General features: G+C 41.5%; 1 protein-coding gene across 1 annotated transcript; it reads right to left on the reverse strand.

Annotated features, from left to right (window-relative positions):
* Positions 1 to 10,764: 10,764 nt before the first annotated feature.
* ACTL7A (actin like 7A) lies at positions 10,765 to 12,467 on the reverse strand. The gene has a single exon (XM_082468539.1). The coding sequence runs from the start codon at positions 12,273 to 12,275 to the stop codon at positions 10,953 to 10,955; it is 1,323 nt and encodes a 440-aa protein (XP_082324665.1). The 5' UTR covers positions 12,276 to 12,467; the 3' UTR covers positions 10,765 to 10,952.
* Positions 12,468 to 12,848: the final 381 nt, after the last annotated feature.

A 12,848-nucleotide genomic window follows, 5' to 3' on the forward strand; every position in this document is an offset into this window, starting at 1 on the left:
CCCCCAGTCCCAGCATCACGAGCAGTGTATAGGAAGGGTGGGTTTGGAGCTGAGAGAGAGGCTGGAAATCAGCTCATAAGCTTATTGGGTCTCGATTTCCTCAGTTATGAATGGGGATAATACTCTCCTGTATACTTCACTGGAATGTTTTGAAGGTTAGATGAGAAGGTAGATATAAAAGCATTTTACAAGCCATAAAAATAAAAACAACTGAGAATTAGCCTCCCATAAATACTTGAATTTCCTGTAATAGGTATTTCTTAGAAGAAATGTGATCACCTTCAGAACTAGTGGTTTCGAGGCTAACAATTTATAATGCTTCCCCATGCCCTCCCTTATCCTCGTCTATTCAGATCATGTTAACATCTGAGATACCAACTTACGAGTCTTCTAGGGGAAATGCCCAGGAAAATTGTGTTTTTGCTTTGATTGGCAAAGCATGATAATGTCATATGTGCAGGATACCACGTGGTACAGTCACACGGTAGTGCTTTGAGCACGTGACATCACTGCTGAGAGTGCGCCAGGAGAGAACACGCAGACCTGAGTGAAGGCGAGGCGGAGGGCCTGGAGTGTGCCTGCTGAGGCTCGAGCGGGCATGGAATTCCTGTGAAGTCTCTTGTTTACCTTGAACACATGTGCAAGTTTGCATTCTCCTCCATGATATGCACAGAATTGTTTTAATGTAAAAATGCTCACAAATCTTTGAGTACAGTCTGGTGCTCTGTGTGTTCTATAACCTCTTATTATATCCCCTCCCCCCAGGGTATGGCTCACTTATTTGGAAAGGACCAGGCATATATCACTGAGATTTTCTTTTTCTGTTTTTCTCCCATCATTACCTTGTTCTTCTGGAGAACAAGGACTGGAGAAAAAATTTGAGACTGGAGAAACTGGCAAAAAATTTGAGACTGGAGAAACTGGCAAATTAAAATCACATATGTGTTTGACACCATAATGAAAATGAAAGGCTATTTATTACTGGTAGAGATTTGGGTATTTGAAGTCATCAGAAGTATAAAATAATCTTTGCTGATTCAGTCTACCTTCTATTAGGTTGGTCAAATGTTCGTTCGTTATTTTCCGTAAGCTGGCTCTAGTAGCACTTAGTTGTCTTTAACTTCACTCGAAACAATTTTGTTAGATTGTATGTGACAGCTGTCATATCTGTGTGCATATAAAAAAAGACATTAAATTGGTGAATTTTTGTGTAGCCATTTTAACATTGAAGATGGAAGGAAAAAAGCAACATTTTCATCATATTACGCTTTATTATTTCAAGAAAGGTAAAAACGCAACTGAAATGCAAAAAAAAAAAAGATTTGTGCAGTGTATAGAGAAGGTGCTGTGACTGATCAAACATGTCAAAAGTGGTTTGCGAAGTTTCGTGCTGGAGATTTCTCGCTGGACGATGCTCCACAGTCAGGTAGACCAGTTGAAGTTGATAGCGATCAAATGAGACATTAGTTGAGAATAATCAACATTATACCACGTGGGAGATCGCCGACACACTCAAAATATCCAAATCAAGCATTGAAAATCATTTGCTCCAGCTTGGTTATTTTAATCACTTTGATGTTTGGGTTCCACATAAGTTAAGCAAAAAAAACCTTCTTGACCATATTTCTGCATGTGATTCTCTACTTAAATGTAGTGAAAATGTTCCATTTTTAAAACAAATTGTGATGGGCAATGAAAAGTGGATACTGTACAATAATGTGGAACAGAAGAGATCGTAGGGCAAGCGAAATGAACCACCACCAACCACACCAAAGGCCGGTCTTCATCCAAAGAAGCTGATGTTGTGTATATGGTGGGATTGGAAGGGAGTCCTCTATTGTGAGCTCCTTCCAGAAAACCAAACAATTAATTCCAACAAGTACTGCTCCCAGTTAGACCAACTGAAAGCAGCACTCGACAAAAAGCGTCCAGAATTAGTCAACGCATAATCTTCCATCAGGATAACACAAGACTTCATGTTTCTTTGATGATCAGGCAAAAAGCTTGACTGGGAAGTTGTGATTCATCCGCTGTGTTCACCAGACATTGCACCTTCGGATTTCCATTTATTTAGGTCTTTACGAAATTCTCTTAATAGAAAAAATTTCAATTCCCTGGAAAACTACAGAAGGCACCTGGAACAGTTCTTTGCTCAAAAAGATAAAAAGTTTTGGGAAGATGGAATTATGAAGTTGTCTGAAAAATGGCAGAAGGTAGTGGAACAAAAGAGTGAATACGTTGTTCAATAAAGTTCTTGGTGAAAATGAAAAATGTGTCTTTTATTTTTACTTAAAAACTGAAGGCATTTTTTGGCCAACCCAATACTTAGGTTCTAGGTCCCAATTCTACTGCAAATGGTATCATGGCCTCTTATCAACAAGAGAAGACTTCAGTTCCTGTTCTTGGTTAGTATTTTTTTTCACTCTAAATTATTACATTACTAAGCAGAAGGAATATCTTTTTGTAAGTGTTGAGAAGGTTAGTAGTATTAGGAGAGAATGGGGAGTCACTACAATTTTCCCTCAGTTCTAAGACTATATCTTTATTAAAATCAGTTTAATGCCTTTAGTGTTGGGATCCTGAGTAGGGGTCTGGGAAATCCAACATGACATTAAATGTATAATTTTAAAAAATTGTTCTGACATACACACTTGTCAGTGCAGTGGCATACACTCATGCATACAGGCACATTACGGTTGAAGTTTGAGTCTAAACAGTCTAATTTGCATGTACATTTTAAGGATTCATCTGAATCATTTTTGACTATTGGCAGTTTTGCATTGTGTCTTGGGGACATTTTCATATTCCTTGCTTAAGAGCTGGAACTTTTTAGTCATCCTTAGGATTGACAGTATAATTTGAAAACAAATCCAAGGAAGATTAGCATTTCATCTGCATTTCCTATTGAATTATACCAAAAATGTTTTGTTTATTTGTTGGGGGGAGAGGATTCTCATTAATTAGGTTACATATTCCTCAACAAAGTTAAAAGCCCTAAAGGCTTTCTTTTGAAAGTTGGTTTAAAACTCTTTTTTTTTTTTGGCCACAGGGGATCTTAGTTCCCTGACCAAGAACCTGGGCCCCGGCAGTGAAAGCGCTGAGTCCTAACCACTGGACCGCCAGGGAATTCCCTAAAAAACTTTTGAAAGATCAGTTTGGTGCCAGAGTATTCGCCCTTCATGTGGATCCCTCGAGCATAGCAACTTCTTTCTAGCTTTGAAAAGGTGGCAATTTTTACGGCTGCTATTTGCATTTCTGGCATGTGAGAGGCAACATTCTGAAATTTTTTCATTTAAATGCTACACTGTGGTAGCATTTTGATGACATTTGAAGTAGACTTTGTGGGAGCCATGTCAAGTTTAACTTTCATGGCTTATGTTGCTACCAGGAATAAATTAACCACCTTCCGTTCCAGCTAAGCTCATATATGCAGACAGTTAACTGCTGTATCCCTAGATCCCCTTCTTCCTGGAGGCTGGCAAGCTGCCTTTGGTATCAGTCCCAAAACGTACAGTTATTTCTGAGATGCTACAATTCATCTCAGACCAGAGGCTGTTTGGTAATTGTTTAGTTTGTAATGTATCTAATCCAGTTGTGATTTCTGTCCCCTCTTTTCCTCACTGCTGGCTTGATGCTGACCTTCAGGTCAAGTTCAGTCACACCTTTCTCTAGGGTGGTCTAGTTGGCTTTATTAAAGAGCACTTCCATTTCCCAGCTGAGCCTTAAAGACTTTAAAATGTTGAGGCTCCTCATTAACAGAGTATGTATTATCCGTGTCCCTGTGTAGGAACACTAGTGTAGATTGTGTAGGAAAGGAGAAGTTCTCATAATCCAAAAAGAGGCGAATGAGCTACTCACAAAATTAGTTCCTCTCAAATATTCCTCACCTGCCCCTTCCCAGCTAACAGTAGTAGTAGGGGATCAGTGACTTGATGGGGCATTTTCTGATTGTTCCATGTTAAGATGCAACGTAGTACCATGCAGGTTGATTGCAAATCTTGCAAAAATGTAATCCATTTCATAAAATGGATTAACCTTTTACCAGGGTAGTGCTTAAATCATGGCCGAATTGGACTTGTTATAATTGATAACAAAATTACTTCAAATGAGTGTGATTTGACTATCAAAGGATTAAGAGAAGTCTTTGGAAAAATTGATAAAGCCCTCAAAATATTTTTGTGAAATGACTCTCTCTGTGCTGTGAAATTCAAACATGGAAATGTGAAAGATGTCATGTCCTGCTGTCATACAGTTTGTCAGAATAATTTCTTTCCTGCCAATAAGTCAATACTTGGTATTTATTCTTAGTTAAGTCTAAGAATCAAATATAATTGTAGTTATGCCTAATTTTTAAAAATAAGATACACTATTTTCAGAACTTGTTTCTTTTTTAAAAACAGATAAGGTGTCATTGAAAGTTTAGTTACTATTTAACATGAAATTATGGGGCTTGTTGACCCTGAATTTAAGTAGCCTTTTCCAATATTGTTAAATAAGCAAAACCTCTTGTGGTCTTTTTGTCTATATACAATAGGTTTTTGTTTGGGGGTGTAGAGAGCAGTAATTGTATGTGAAATTATAAAACTGTTATGATTAGTAGAGAAAATCTGGATTGTACAGAAAAGTATGGCAAAGAAAATTAAGATTTGATAATTTGTAGTCATACGTGTGTACCATGCATGTGTATATGTATAATGACAATCATGTTTTTAAAACATTTTATCTTGAGCATTTTTCTCACATTTTAAAATATTCTTGTAAAATAGTTTTTCATGTCTGTATGGGTCATATATATAGGTGTACCCTGAATAATACTGAGAAAGAACGTCTCTCTATATGTATTTTCTCATGTCTCTACTTCCTGTATATGATTTCTACTTAAGTAAGAGACTCCATAAATCTAACTGAAAGAGGGCCTGCGAGTTTTATCTAACAGTGACAAATTTCCCCCAACCATCGCCCACCTCTTCCAGTTATTTATTTATTTTTTAAGTACGGACATTTTTATTGATTAGTGTGTTTTTAGAAATTTTTATTATAAGTATTTTCTGTCCATTAACTTTACTTACTGAATACACACCAGCACTTTTTTTTACTCTTATAATTGAGGTAAATTTGACATACAGTGAAATGTACAGCTCTTTTGTGCATAGTTTGGTGAAATTTAATACATGCATACGGCCTCGTAAGCACCACGACTACCACCCCTTCCCATTTGAAATACAGAACATTCTTTCACTTTGAATCACTCAGTGGGCATTTTTCTCTTCAACCCCCCCACATGCCTAAAGTTGAAGTGGAATTCCTCTTCTTGGGGCAGGGCCTCCAGGCTGTGTTTGCTCTGACTGGGAGGTTGTTAGGGTCACAGAAACATTAACTCTGGTTCTGATGGTCGTGTTGTAGGTACAAAGCCCCGTCCCTAGTGTTAGTTTAGAGTTACTGTCTCAGCTCCCACCAACATGAAAGAGTGTGTCTGTCACATTTTCTCTTTCCTTTCAGGTGCTGAGCTTTTTACACCACCAAAGATCAACAAAAGAACCCGGTTGAAACTGAGCCTTCTAGAGTGACTCTGACCCCAGTTAGGAGGGCTCTGGCAGAGAAGGCTGTTTTCCTTCCACTCCTCACTCCTCGAGGCCTGGCTGCTGGGAACTGGGGAGAGTAAGACCATCTACCTTAGCATTACAGAGAGCTGCTCTGTGCAGCAGACCTCAGCAGACACCAATTCTATTTTATTTTGCATATAATCTTTTTTTTTTTTTTATTTTTAAAATTTACTTACTTACTTATTTATTTATTTATTTTTGGCTGTGTTGGGTCTTCGTTTCTGTGCGAGGGCTTTCTCCAGTTGCGGCAAGCGGGGGCCACTCTTCATCGCGGTGCACGGGCCCCTCACTATTGCAGCCTCTCTTGTTGCGGAGCACAGGCTCCAGATGAGCAGGCTCAGTAGGTGTGGCTCACGGGCCCAGTTGCTCCGCGGCATGTGGGATCTTCCCAGACCAGGGCTCGAACCCGTGTCCCCTGCATTAGCAGGCAGATTCTCAACCACTGCGCCACCAAGGAAGCCTTTGCATATAATCTTAATCGTTAGCAAGGCTTTAAGCTTTAACCCATATAGCATCATTTTGTAAAAATTACTGTTCTTCTACTTAGTGCTGATTGAGAGCATATTTCTGGTATTTATGGTAATCAGGACATTTGGTTTCATTCCCAGTTACAGGTCGGAATCATATTGGGACCGTAGACAAATCACAGAATCGATTTGTGCCTCAGTTAATTGGGAATGTTTCGTGGCTGCTACCTCAAAAGTGTGAAGAAAAGTAAAATAATGTTTTTAAATTGTTTTATGTTCCTTGAGGAAAGCCTTATATATAAACAACATGGCTATTAGTGCTTCCAACATTTGGTCGAATTTAATCATTTAAATGACTTCACCTTGAACTAAAGCAGAATGAAAAGCGAAATCTATCCTTTGATATTCTAAGCTTTCCTATGCTGACAGCGGTTATTTTGTAATATCTTGCCAGGTCATGTGCTTCCAGTTATAACTGGGTTGAGCCTCCTATCACTACAGTGTCCATACGGACTGTTTTTATTGCCTGTGAATGTTCTGCTACAGTTAGCAGCGTTAGAGCTGGAACAGATTAGAATTTCTGAAACAGTATTGCGTACATTTGGGATGGTGAGCTGTGTGCATCATAGGCATGAGCGGTAGTAAGTTACTCCTTTTTCTCCAAATGTTGCTTCTTTTAACATAATGTTTTTGTCAGTATCTAGGTCATTTCATTTATTTTTCTTCATGGTGCTTAACTGACCTCTGTCTTTTAGTTATTTTCTTTGGAAGAAATGAGAATGTTATCTCTTTTTGGTGAGTCTAGAAAAAAACTCAGTTCATTTTGACAGTAGTTTGTGGCTGACTCTTGGGTAAGGTTAACAATCTCTTTCATGCTATTAATACCAGAACCAGACCTTTATTACTCTACGTAAACTAACAGGAAGTCAGAGTATAGGTATACCCAGAATTGTGTAACTAAAGAAGCCTTTCCCTAATATAGCAAAATGTAAACTATAGAATCTAGGTGTGTTCACTGTATAATTCAATTTTTCTGTGTGTCTGAAAATTTTCTCAAAATAATAGGAAAAGAAGAAGATCTATAATTAAGTGCCCAACATTGGAAGACTGCAAGTGCTTTGTGACTACTCTTTGGTGTAGATTAATGAACATGGTAACTTATATGACACTTTAATATATTATAGTGCTCTTGCTATGGATAATAGTAAAGGGACCCACACTGATGTGCTGGAAATAGAAGTAAATGTGTCTGTTGATATTGGTGTGACTTTGCATGGATGTTCACTTTCCTTGAAATAATGTATTGAAGCAGCAAAAAAGAATTTGTGTGAATACAAGTTACTATCAATTACTCTATCCTCTGAGCAAGATGGAATTTTATTCATTTGAAGAAGTAGCAGGTGGGAGCAGACCTTCCAAATTGAAGGCAAAGTAAAGGACGAATTTGTGGGGGAAAATGCTGTGCATGGGCAAAGGAGAAACTCCTGGGAGTGATGAATGCTTAATTTGGGGGAAAGATTCTGTCAACTTCTAGAGAAGAGTATATAATTCTTCCCCCAAATTTGGGATCTTCCCAAATTCATGTTGCAGGAAGCTAAAAGCCTCAGTTATTTAGTTTGTTCCATGGAATCAGCTTTGTTCAGATGCTCCAGACATCAGGAGGAAACTTGCAGAGGATTGTCTCCTGTAATCAAAGTGTATTTTATATTTAGACTTTTTAAAAAACTGAGGCAGGAGCTAATGTTTTTATTATGCCTTTATGAATATAGCTTGGTGTTATTTCTTAGCACTGCTGCATATTTTAAAATAAATTTATTTTTCACATATATCTACATACACACACACATATATTTATGTGTATATATACATACATGTGCACACATCTGAGGGATTTTTCATAGCCATAATTGAAGAGGATGTTTTTAAAAATAAATAAAACTGACGATTCTTAGTAATTTAAGGTGACTACACATTTGGGAAGCAAAATTAGCTTTTTTTCCTCCTCCCATGCCAGCCCATAACCTTCTTTGCTTCACTAGAAGCACCACCTGGACAAGTCCTTGGGAGTCTTTGGCTGTCCTTCCTTGTCTGTCATATTTAGTAGCAACTGAGTTGAGGATGAACATCTTAGAAGCTAGGTAACCATAAATGTCTGAGATCTGTAGACAAACCAAAGTTAATATGGTGATGTTTGGCAACCCTGAAGGCCTGCTCTTGATTCCTATTTTCTCTGTGTTCCCTAAGCCCTTGCCTATGCTTCATGCTTACACTAGGCTGTTCCACCATTATTCTTACTAGCTTTGAAGTCCCAGGAACTTCAAGACCAACAGATGTCCTCTTGGTATACGGAAAGAACAAAGTCATGGGTCCACTCATCTTAGCGTCCTTGAACAAAGTCATTGAATCTCACTGAATCTTGCCTTTCTACAACCTTGTGTGCCCACTGTGCTAACCTGGGTTTCTCAGTCTCGACACTGTTGATATTTTGGGTTACGTCATTCTTTGCTGTCCTGTGCCTATAGGATGTATAGCAGTATCCCTGGCCTCTACACATTTGATGCCAGTGCTATGTACTCTCTACTCCTGTTATGATAATCACCAATATCTTTAGACATTGCCAAATGTCCCTTGGTGTTCAAAATTGTCCTCAGTTGAGAACCATTGGGCTAAGATGACGTCCAAATACTTACTAAAAACTATTCATCTTTTTTATGTGTGAGGAGGATTCTTTTTTTCTGCAAGTGTGATTTATATGGATCAAGTGAGAGAATTCATAAAAGTGCTTTGAAAGAGATTACACAGTTGTTTAGCCTTATATTGGTATTTTTCATTTTAAAATGCAGTATAGCATTTGGTCCTAGGATGGCCTGGGAGTTCCCATTCTCCAGAACCACCTCCCATGCCTCCCCTTCATCAAGACCCTCACCTTTTGGGGGGTAATCGACTGGGGGTTCATAGATCCCTTAAGGGATCTAAAATAGAGTATTTCTGTAATCCTATGTATTTTATTTGATGCAGTTAAAACTATTATTCTATTATTCTGAGGGGTCCATAGGCTTTACCACCCTGCCAAAGATGTCCAAAGGTTAAGAATTAACCAAACTTCAACCTGCCCATCAGTGAATGTTCATAGAGTGTTGACAGTAGTGGTTTGGGCAGAAACTGAGGTGAACAAGGCATACCTCTCTCAAGTCAATGTACCCAAATCCTAGCTGATTCCCTGATCCTCCAGGGTAAGGCTTAGTCCTTGCTGACTACGCCCTTCTGTGGCTATTTCTGCTTCTCTACTCTAGCTTGCTGGTGCCAGGCAGCTGTGCTTACTTACCAGGCCTCCAGGGTGGGGCATTTTGGTCTTTGAAGGCTGTCTAGACAAACCTGGAGGCTATGAGGGTGGTTCTGTAGGGTTTCTCCCTGGGAATGGTAGTAATGCCATCGCTCTCCTGTGAGTCATTGAATGTGTGTGTCTTTGAGTGTACGTGTGGCTCAGGATCATAGTAAGGCATTTGGGCTCCTTTATAAGAGGTAGAATTCTACAAGATAATACTAGCTAACAGCACTTGTGATCACCTCCTGGAGGCCACACACTGGTATTCAGATGTTTACCTCTGATATTTACATCAGCTGTGTGAGGTAGGCATTTGAATCCAATTTTACAGGTGAGCAGACTCAGGTCACACAGCTAGTTGGTAGCAAAACAGTTTCAAATCGCAGAGCCCATGTTCTTTCCACTATTTTATGCCGCCTGCCAGTGTTGGAGACAGGGCAGAGAATGTACTGGGGACTGTTCTAAAAAACTGAAGGTCCAATTATAAACTGCCCCACAGGAATACCACAGAACATGGTGGGCTCTGGAAGGGCTTCCCGGACCGTGAGGATCTTTACGTTCCTTCAGTTCCTTAGTTGGGTTAGAATGACCAGCATGGACCAGCCTCCCACAAACCCACACTGCAGAACTGGCAGCCTTATCCTGCGCCCGTTCCAGACTCCAGTTGTATACCCTGCAGGTTGATGGAGAATCCAGTCTGGTCGAAGATGAGCATCTGCTGCTTGAAGTGTCTGGAGAATGGCTGTGGGTTGCATCCTCATGACCTTAGTGCTGATAATGCAAGATAAATCTGCCCCCAAGTTTTTAAAGGGGGAAATCTATATAGCACCTATTCCCTGAAGAGTTTTTCCCTTCAGATACACATACATATCTTGCTCATAATACACCAGGTTTCAGCAGCCAGTCACCATGATGGCTTGGTAAGAACTGGTATTGAGACATAAATGACTATTGGAACTAAAAGAAAGTACAGTTAAAGCAGGTGTCAGACATCTTCGTCAGCTCTTTCCAAGCCTTCAGAGTCACTGATCAAGTGTGAAATGCACTCTGCTGCTTTGTGGGAGACTGAACCATTACAGCATACCTCCTGTTGGTGTTTATTGAAAGGGATCTTCTTATATGCCACAACAGCAGTTACTCTATCTATCTAATCTATCTTTATCCCACTCCCCCTTCCAAGCAGAGTTTAACAATACTGTAGTACCTAAAGTGGAGAAAATACAAAATAAGGGACAGAATAATTTTTAGAGGTAGTTTCTCCCCCAAATACTTAAGCAATCAACCTATAAAGCACGTCTTTTTGGTCCATAATCATTCCCCCCTTCTCCCCCCACCCCCCCCCCCGCTGTTGTTTTGGCAAATGGACATTTTAAGGCAGATGCTGCACGTATGAAGTTCTCATTGCGTGAGGAAACAGAGAAACACACCGGAGGGAAACGTGAGGATTGTTTAATACTGCAGGAGTGAAACGGCTGGCTCAGCTCTCCGTGCACGGGGTGGGTGCTCACGCAGCAAAGCTGATGCGTGGCCACCACAGAGATCATGCTTCATCGGAGTTCAGAAGCACCTTCTGTAGAGGAAGAAAGGCCCGTGTTCCTCGTACTCAAAGCGGTGGACCCACAGTGGTTGGAAGCCCTGAAGCGATGCCAGGATGGAGCCACCCGTCCACACTGCAGTGTCTCTTTCGGGCAACACGTTTACCTGGGGGGTGTCATTAGGACACATGCTGTTCAGCTCCTTCTGCAGACGGTTAGGGAAACCGCTGAGCATGCTGCTCCCCCCACAGAGTAGGATATTCCCCATGAGGTCTCGTTTGAGGGCGATGTCACACTTGTTAAGGCAGGACACTGTCTGGGTGTGGAGGCCCAGCTGCATGGACTCGATCAGAGAAGGCTTGAAGAACATTTCTGAGCAGAGGAACCTTTCCTGGCACAGGTATATCTCCTGCCCATCCGGCAGGGTGTACCGGATCGTGTGCTCAGTAGCTGGGACTTTCTTCTCTTCAGTGGGGTCCAGGGCCACAAAGCAGCATTTCTTCTTGATGTCCTCCACAATGCCCAGCTGGTCCTCAGTGAAGTGTTTCCCCGAATTGTTCATCAGGCCCATCAAGTAGGTTGTCAGGTCAGAACCCGCATAGTCCAGCCGTCCGGTGATGCTGGGCAGAGGATAGCCCTCGTAGATGGGAACCACATAGGACACGCCGTGGCCGACCTCCACGACCAGGCCGGAGGTCCTTCCGTAGGAGTACATGGACAGGCGAGACTGGTAGGCGATATGCATTGCGGGAGTTCTGAAGGTCTCGAACAGCATTTCAGCGTACTTCTCTCTGTTGGTGTGTGGGCTCAGGGGTGGGTCTGAAACCAAGACCGCGTGCTCCTCCGGGACAATCTTCATCTCCTGATGGAAGAGGTAGTCCCAGATATCCTGCACTGTATCCCAGTCCACGATGACGCCATGTCGCAGAGGATTAATTAGCTTGAGACGAACCTCCGGGTTCACAAGCTCGTGCCCCACGAATGTCTCCTTGCGATTGTCCCCGGTTTTGGCCGTCTCCATGTAGGGTTTGCCCACTGTGGATGAGATCACGTGGGTGGGCTTTGGCAGCCCGGCAAAGCCACATTTACAGTAGCCCGTGCCAAGGTCCACGACCACTGCTTTGGTCAACTCTAGCTTGGACTTCTTATTGACCACAGGTGATTTCGTAGGTTCTTCCGGCTCTGAAAGGTTACGGCGAACCCACACTGCCCGCTTCGCTGGGCCGTCCTTTAAGGAGGCAGTCTGGAGGACCTGTGTCTGCAAGGAGGCCTGTTCACCCATTCTCTCGGAAGGCCCGTCCCCTATGATTGCCGCCTGTGGAGCCCACACGCTCTTAAGAGCCATTTTGCTCTCAGAAATTTCCTCAATCCCACTGGCCTCAAGGCCTGAAAGTCTTAAAGCAGAGGGCAACTTGAGAATTTCCCCAATGATGACATCACTGATTATGACATAATCCAGTGTCCCAGGGCTTTCTAGATACTGGGAACCTTTGTCCTGTGTTAGGGTAGATTTGAAAGCGTTTTTAAAGTGACTTACTTTTTTCTAAATTTTGTAATAAACCTGGTTTATCCAATCAATTAATATTTATTGAGTGCTTGCTATGTGCAAGGCAGGCAGCAGTGAAAAAGAAAGACAAAAATCTCTGCCCTTGTAGAGTTTACATTCTAGTCAGTGGGGATTGGGGAGAGACAGACAATAACCAAAATAAATATATGTTAGAAGATGTTAATGGCACAAGAGAAAAGCAAAGCAGGGAAGGCTGGGGGGAGGGTGGCTGTGTCCATGTGCCAAGTATTTTTCTCCCTGAGACGGTGACACTTGAGTGAGGACCTGAAGGAGGTGAGGGAGAGTGCCACGTGTATATCGGGGCACAGCAGGTGCAGACGACTGCGGGTTAGAGCAGGGTCTGCAAACTCA

Source organism: Balaenoptera physalus (assembly GCF_965194825.1).
Source record: "Balaenoptera physalus genome assembly, chromosome: 7".
NCBI lineage: Eukaryota > Metazoa > Chordata > Mammalia > Artiodactyla > Balaenopteridae > Balaenoptera > Balaenoptera physalus.

Bases quoted from the DNA above. Each gene is read 5' to 3' on its own strand.
- ACTL7A (XM_082468539.1), bottom strand. From the start codon at position 12,275: ATGGCTCTTAAGAGCGTGTGGGCTCCACAGGCGGCAATCATAGGGGAC.